Source organism: Gopherus evgoodei, chromosome 6 (genome assembly GCF_007399415.2).
Source record: "Gopherus evgoodei ecotype Sinaloan lineage chromosome 6, rGopEvg1_v1.p, whole genome shotgun sequence".
Classification (NCBI taxonomy): Eukaryota; Metazoa; Chordata; order Testudines; family Testudinidae; genus Gopherus; species Gopherus evgoodei.
Genome location: NC_044327.1, coordinates 33,042,450 through 33,049,184, shown reverse-complemented (window position 1 = coordinate 33,049,184; position 6,735 = coordinate 33,042,450). Strand labels below are relative to the sequence as shown.

The window sequence follows — 6,735 nt, the reverse complement described above, 5'->3', positions numbered from 1 at the left end:
CCCCTGAAGAGGTGAAACTAAGGTAGGCTGCCTAAAGTGTGACCCTGAGCTATGAAGAAATACTCAGCTCTATGACAACTGGCCTAGTCAGTAACATCCCCTCCCATCAAGAAGGCCAACAGTACAGCAATGGAGAACAAGATGATGGAGAGAGTCACACCAGGGACTGCAGTATCTTCTTGAAACTCCTGCAGGATCAGCAGAGGCAGTAAGAGGTGCTGTGGTCAGCCTAGCAGGATCATAGCAGTGGTAGGAGGCCCACCACCGGCAAGAGAGTAACGCCCAGGGCTCCTATTTCCAGTGTAGGTAAACAGGATATAAAGAGTTTGAATGTTCCAGGTGCTATCCTGATTCCTGGGTGTGGTCAGGCCAAAAGGGGAGAAATGCTGACTGATAGACCTGAATGCCTTGTGTGTGGAAAGGAGGGGCACTGTTCCATGAAGAAGCAGTTGGGGAAACTCTTCCAGAGCAAGGGAGGTAATTCTCCAGCCAGAGAAGTCAAGGGGGAGAGGGTGCAGCAGATCCTAACTCAGAAACCAGTAGAGCCAAAGGCCAAGGAGCACTTGCAGCATCAGCCCCTGACCCCCAGGATATGGAATAGTATAGTTTGCTGGCAAATGTGCAAACACCAGAGACATAGCATGAATGCAGACAGTCATGAGTAAACTGATTGATTATACAGCATAAAATTATCCCCCCCTTATTAGAAAGTATGAAATGTAAATAAGGAGGGATTAATTTCATATTGTATAATCGGTTTACTCATGTCTGTCTGCATGCATTTTAGTTAAGGAATGTCTTTCAGCACAGTAAAGGTTTTCCCCTCTAGTAATGTTATCAGTCAGTTGAGGGCGAACAGACAATATTTCAGAAGTTCCTTTCTACTTATGTGCCCACCATTACAATTCTCCATTAGCCTGCCCTGAGCCCATTACATTTCCCTACATCTCTTGCATGTATTTGCTGTTGGTAACCAGATGAAATTAAAAAGACAGAACTTTGAAAGCAAGTTAGTGTAATACAGAGACTAATGATTGAGTTTTCACTCTTTCCTGAACAAGTAGTTGTGTGTTTAACTACTAACTCTAGCTTTAGAAGAAGCAGATAAACCTTTGGGAAACCTCTGCACACTAGATCTCTGAGGAGGCACTTGACTTAGAAACAGCAGTTTGTGTGTCTGCTTAGCTAATTAAACTTGTAACTATTATATATGAATACAGGTATTCTTACTGTAATACTTGTATAGGAGTGACAGTTACCTACACAAGGTGACTTTAAATTGAAGTGCAATGACACATATGGCCCACTTCAACTCTAGATACTGTAATATCAGCAGATAACATCTATAAAAATGAAAGGTCTAACTTAAATAACTTCAGGACTGAAATGTGGTGTAGAATGCCATATTTAGTACATTATACATACCGGCACTTGTATAATTGACAAACATGTATGCATTTATATTACAATCTTTGTAACTTTGCTCACTTCCATAAAAAGGAGAGTAGAAAAAGTACCAAAAAATGAAGCAATTAGACAAAGTGCAAATAAGCCTCAAGAAGGAAAAACTTGAGATGCAGAAAGTGATGAACTTCACCTACAGTATATTTAAATCACAGACATGGATGAAAAACACATCTATGAAAGACACTGCATAAGCTCCTGTCTCCAAGGCACTTCACGCAGAGGCAGAGTGAAAGAAGACCTCATGATCACCATGTGTTTGCTGCACATCTCCCTTGTAATGCTGTTCTCCACTGAAATATCTTCTCTGGACTGTACCATACTTCTCTTCCAGCAGAATAAAATGAACACAGAAAGCTTAGAGCTTCTGAGCAAAATAGGTGGACAATTTCCTCTACGATGCCTAAAAGAAAATAGGAACTTCAGGCTCCCCCAGAAAGCTCTCAGGCCCAGAGAGTCCCAGGAGAAGGATGCCAAGATGGTAATTCAGGAGATCCTCCAGCAGATCTTGAATATCTTCAGTGAAAACCTCACACAAGCTGCCTGGGACAGGAGTTCTGTAGAGACATTACAAAATGGACTTCACTGGCAAACTGAGAAGCTAGAGACATGTTTGCATTCAGAAATGGAGAATGAGACACCCTATTTGGGCAACAAGAAACTCCTGTTCCCCATGTTGAAGCTGAAGAAATACTTCCAAAGAATCAGGGATTTCCTGAAAGAGAAACAATTTAGCTTGTGTGCCTGGGAGACCATCCGCTTGGAAATGGGGAGATGTCTTTTGTTTGTTGACCAGCTGATTAAAAAGGCTTAAGAACTAAGGTAAGGTATAAATATTATCCTCAGAATAATTCATTTCAACCCAAAAGGCATGAAGTGGAATTTAATATACAGTAACTCCTAACTTAAAGTTGTCCTGGTTAATGTTGTTTTGTTAGGTTGCTGATCAATTAGGGAACATGCTTGTTTAAAGTTGTGCAATGCTCCCTTTATAACATTGTTTGGCAGCTGCCTGCTTTGTCCAGTGCTTGCAGGAAGAGCAGCCCATTGCAGCTAGCTGATTGGGGCTTGGAACCAGAGTGTACCAGCAGCCCCCCTACAGTTCCCCTTATCAGCTCCCTGCTCCCCCTAAGTTCCCTGCAATTGCTGCAGTTCAGCTGTCCCCCTCCCCCCCCCCGTCATGTGCTGTTCCTGCCCTCTGCCTTGGAGCTGCTCCTGGGAGCCTCCTGCTTGCTCTGTGTGTGTTTTTTTTGTTTGGGGAGGGAGGTGTGCTAATGTCAGGGTGTTGTCCCCCCCATTAGGGTGACCAGATGTCCCAATTTTATAGGGACAGTCCTGATTTTGGAGGATTTTTCTTATATAAGCACTTATTATCCCTGACCCCGTCCTGATTTTTTTTATTTTATTTTATTTTTTTTTAACACTTGCTGTCTGGTAACCCTACCCCCAGTTTACCTTATCCACAGAGCAGGGGGGACAGGACAGGGCTCTGGATAGTGGGAGCTTCCTGGCAGCAGCTGCTGTGTAACTTGCGGATCTAATTAAAAAGGCAATGTACTTAGAGTGGGGTCAGCCTACTTAAAGGGGCACTGTGTGTGTGTGTGTGTGTGTGTGTGTGTGTGTGTGTGTCTGTCTCTCTCTCTCTCTCTCTGCCATGCTGTGTGGGAGGCTACATGAACAACAATATGTTAACCCTTGAGGGCTCAGCTGAGTGCTAGTGCCTCATTTAGCAGTAAGGCATTCCTTGGGAAATATCCCAACCTCTGACTCCATCACCTCAACCAAGCTTTACAATCATTGCAGTGTACAGCATTAAATTTTTTGTTAAAACTTTGCGTGTGTGTAATATATCTATCTCTGGTACCTAACCCCCTGCATTTACATTAATTTTTATGGGGAAATGGGATTTGCTTAACAGTGTTTTGCTTAAAGTTGCATTTGTCAGGAACATGACTAACGTTAAACAAGGAATTACTGTATTTAGGATTCTCTTCCCATAGAAACCATTGGCTAAACTCCTTGACTTCAATAGTAGCAAGATCAGGTGATTACCTTCCTCTACTGTGTAAGTGCTATAAATTAGTACCACTGGATTTGTAATATTTTACTGGATATATAATACTGGATATGTCTATTTTTCTCTTTATAAGATGCCATGTAACAAAATGGTGACAATATCTAGATGATGCATTCTATTTCAGGCCCCTTCATACCTCACCTGAACCCAGCCCACTAGTCATCTCTGCTGGTAATTATGTCCAATATTGCAAGTCCCTAAAAGCTTCATACAGCTGCATTTACATATTTTTAAAAGCTTGCCAAAAACATTTCCCTCCCCTCCACCTTCAAAATGTGTACTTGCCACCAACACAAGCCGCCTCCCCCCAAAAAATAATTACACTACCTTGAAGCCCAGGGCAATAACATTCAGTCCTGGACAGATAACTCTTTGAAAGTCAGACTTGATGCAACTGATCAGGCCTAGAAACTCAGTCAAGAGGTGTGGGAGTTTAAGTATCTAGTGGGTTTTTTGGGGGGAGGCTCAGTTTTCAGATGCCCAACTTGACATTAAAAGGACACAACTTTCAGAGCATGGGTGCTTGATGCTTTCTGGCCAGAACCTTTTATACCAGAAAGGGGAGACTCTACATTTTCAAATGGGGGCACTGAGCATTTGCTTTAAACACTGGGGAATTAGAATAGATTCTAATAGTGTCCTTTTTTTACATTAAAAAGGATGAATTTTAGGTAATCTTCACAGGCTTCAAGAGTTATAAGCTATGTTTTTTCTGTGTTCTGTACAGCTTTGCCACTCTCAAGAGGCACAAATCCCTTTTCACTTATTTGTGGTATGTATTATATAAACATTATATATCCAGGAATATAATTTCCTATAGGTTGAAGGGATGGAGAGGAGAAAAAGCTCCCTTTAAACAATCTTCCTCAACTTTTATCCTAAACCAGGGATGGGCAAACTACAGCCCACGGGCTGGAACCAGCCCATGAGCTGTTTTAAGCAGCTGGGGAGCTGGGTTGGGGGCTGTATCACATGGCTCGGCCCGGCTCCGGTGCTTCAGCAAGGGCACCGGGTCAGGGGCTACACAACACCCAGAAGCCAGAGAAGTGACATGCCATTGCTTCTGGGAGCCAATTGAGGTAAGCACTGCTCAGAGCCCTGCCCCAGCCCTGATCCCCCTTCTGCTCTCCAAATCCCTTGATCCCAATATGGAGCATCCTCCTGCACCCTAAACATCTCCTCCCCAGCCCCATCTCAGAGCCCACATACCCAGTTGGAACCTGCACCTCTTCCCAAACCCTGCCCCTGATCCTCCTCCAAACCCCTCGGTCCCAGCCCAGAGCACCCTCCTACACCCCAAACGCCTCATCCCCAGCCCCACCCCCAACCAGAGCCTTCATCTCTTCTCATACTAACCCCAATTTTGTGAGCATGCATGGTCCACCATACAATTTCTATTTCCCAATGTGGCCCATAGGCCAAAAAATTTGTCCTCCCCTGTCCTAAACAGGAGTGTCATCTTGAGTGAATATTCCATCCCCATATTGCATTATAGCTACATAAGTGACTCCTGTTAGGGAGAGAGTGAGGGGCAGGCTGAAAGGGATAAGCAGAATTTTTCTGTTTTTTGTTCTTCATGGCTATACAGAGCCAATAAATCTTACATTCTTTTGGTTTATACACAAAAGATCACCTTTAACTTCCAAACTTCCTTGCATTAATCTTTAGATACTCATTTCTGAAAACATTTGTTAGAGATCATTTAGAAACAGATTGTGTTTGAACCATTTCCCTCTTCGTTCCAGCTTGGAATGATCAGTACTTCAGCTACAGATATAAAGACAACAGAATGAAATATTCTGCACCAGAATCTCACACTTCTCAGTTGCCTCTTCCAAGTGAAAAGTTTCTGCCTTTTGAATAAGCAACAGACTGAGAACATTCATGATATTTTGAAATGCTTTGTTCACTTAAAATTCACAGAAGAGGAAAATGATGGTGGCGGAGCAGGGAAACCACTTTATTTAAAAAAAAAAAAAAAAAGGACATATTAGTTCAGAAACATGGATGAAAAATGTTGAGTCCGCAAAAGACTTTACAGTCCCCAGTTTATTAACAGACAAGGAGTGTAAGACTATGTGAACATGACAGCTATGTGTCTGCTGCAAATGCTAAGATGACAGTCCAAGAGATCACACATCAGATTTTCAGTGTCTTTAATAAAAATCTCACCCAAATTGCCTGGAATGGTAATTCCATAAAGACATGCCCAACTGAACACCATGGAGACATGTTCAGATGCAGATCTGGAGGGGAAAAAATCAATTCAGGAAGTGTGTGGATTGAAAGCTTTACCCTGACACAGAGGGGAATAAAACACTGCAAAGACCTAGTTCCCAAAAGGTGAACAACAGGCCTATATGCCTGAGAACTTAGTTTCTGTTTGGAGAATCTATCTGCTTACTCAACATCAGAAGGCTTAAAGTCTGATATGAAGGTCCTGGATCAAACAAAACAGTTTATATGAAGTTATTACCTAAGGAGTTGAGTATTGTAAACTATTATTTTTGTTTCCTAAACTGAAAACACTTTTTGCTTGCTTTTGTTTGTAGCAGTATTTGTTTGAAGTCATCTTTATCACACTATTTGTAAATAAAATTATTTTTATAATAGAAAACTACTACAGTTGTGAGAATTACTCCAGATAAGCAGTGACATCTGATTTATGCATTTATCACACAATCATGTCACTTTGCAGCAAATTGAGTGACCCTGATTCTGCATTCCTAGAACACCCAGTAAATTAAACGCAAGAGTATACCTCACATGCGATCATTGTCATTGATTTATTCCCACTTGATTTACTAGTTGTTAGAATTCTGGGGATGCTACAGGAATTTCTCTGCTACTATCCTGGCAAAATAAATGCAAAGGGACAAATCCCTCTCATTAAACCAAGAGGGATTTTAATGAGACCACTCATTTAAATAAAATAACTAGGATTAGGCTATGGCTAACTAGGAAACTATGGCTAGGATTTTAAAGAATATAGCAATGCTATAAAACAACTTAGATGAGAAAAGGAGTCATGTCAGGATCCAATTCTCAAATTCCCCCTCACAGTTTCAATTTGATCAGGACACTGGAATTAACATACCATAGTGTTGGGTAGAAAGGAGGGTTGTCATGAGAGTACCAAGAAACTCAGAGAACATTAAATGTATAGGCTTGAAGAGTAATCCCGAAACTTTATC

The 6,735-nt window shown here is 41.7% G+C and overlaps 1 protein-coding gene across 1 annotated transcript; it reads left to right on the top strand.

The window, feature by feature from the left end:
- Positions 1-1,621: 1,621 nt before the first annotated feature.
- On the top strand, positions 1,622-2,278 carry LOC115653537 (interferon epsilon-like). The gene has a single exon (XM_030566929.1). The coding sequence runs from the start codon at positions 1,622-1,624 to the stop codon at positions 2,276-2,278; it is 657 nt and encodes a 218-aa protein (XP_030422789.1).
- The last annotated feature ends 4,457 nt before the right edge of the window (positions 2,279-6,735 follow it).

Coding starts and splice junctions, on each gene's coding strand:
- LOC115653537 (XM_030566929.1), top strand. CDS start 1,622: ATGGATGAAAAACACATCTATGAAAGACACTGCATAAGCTCCTGTCTC.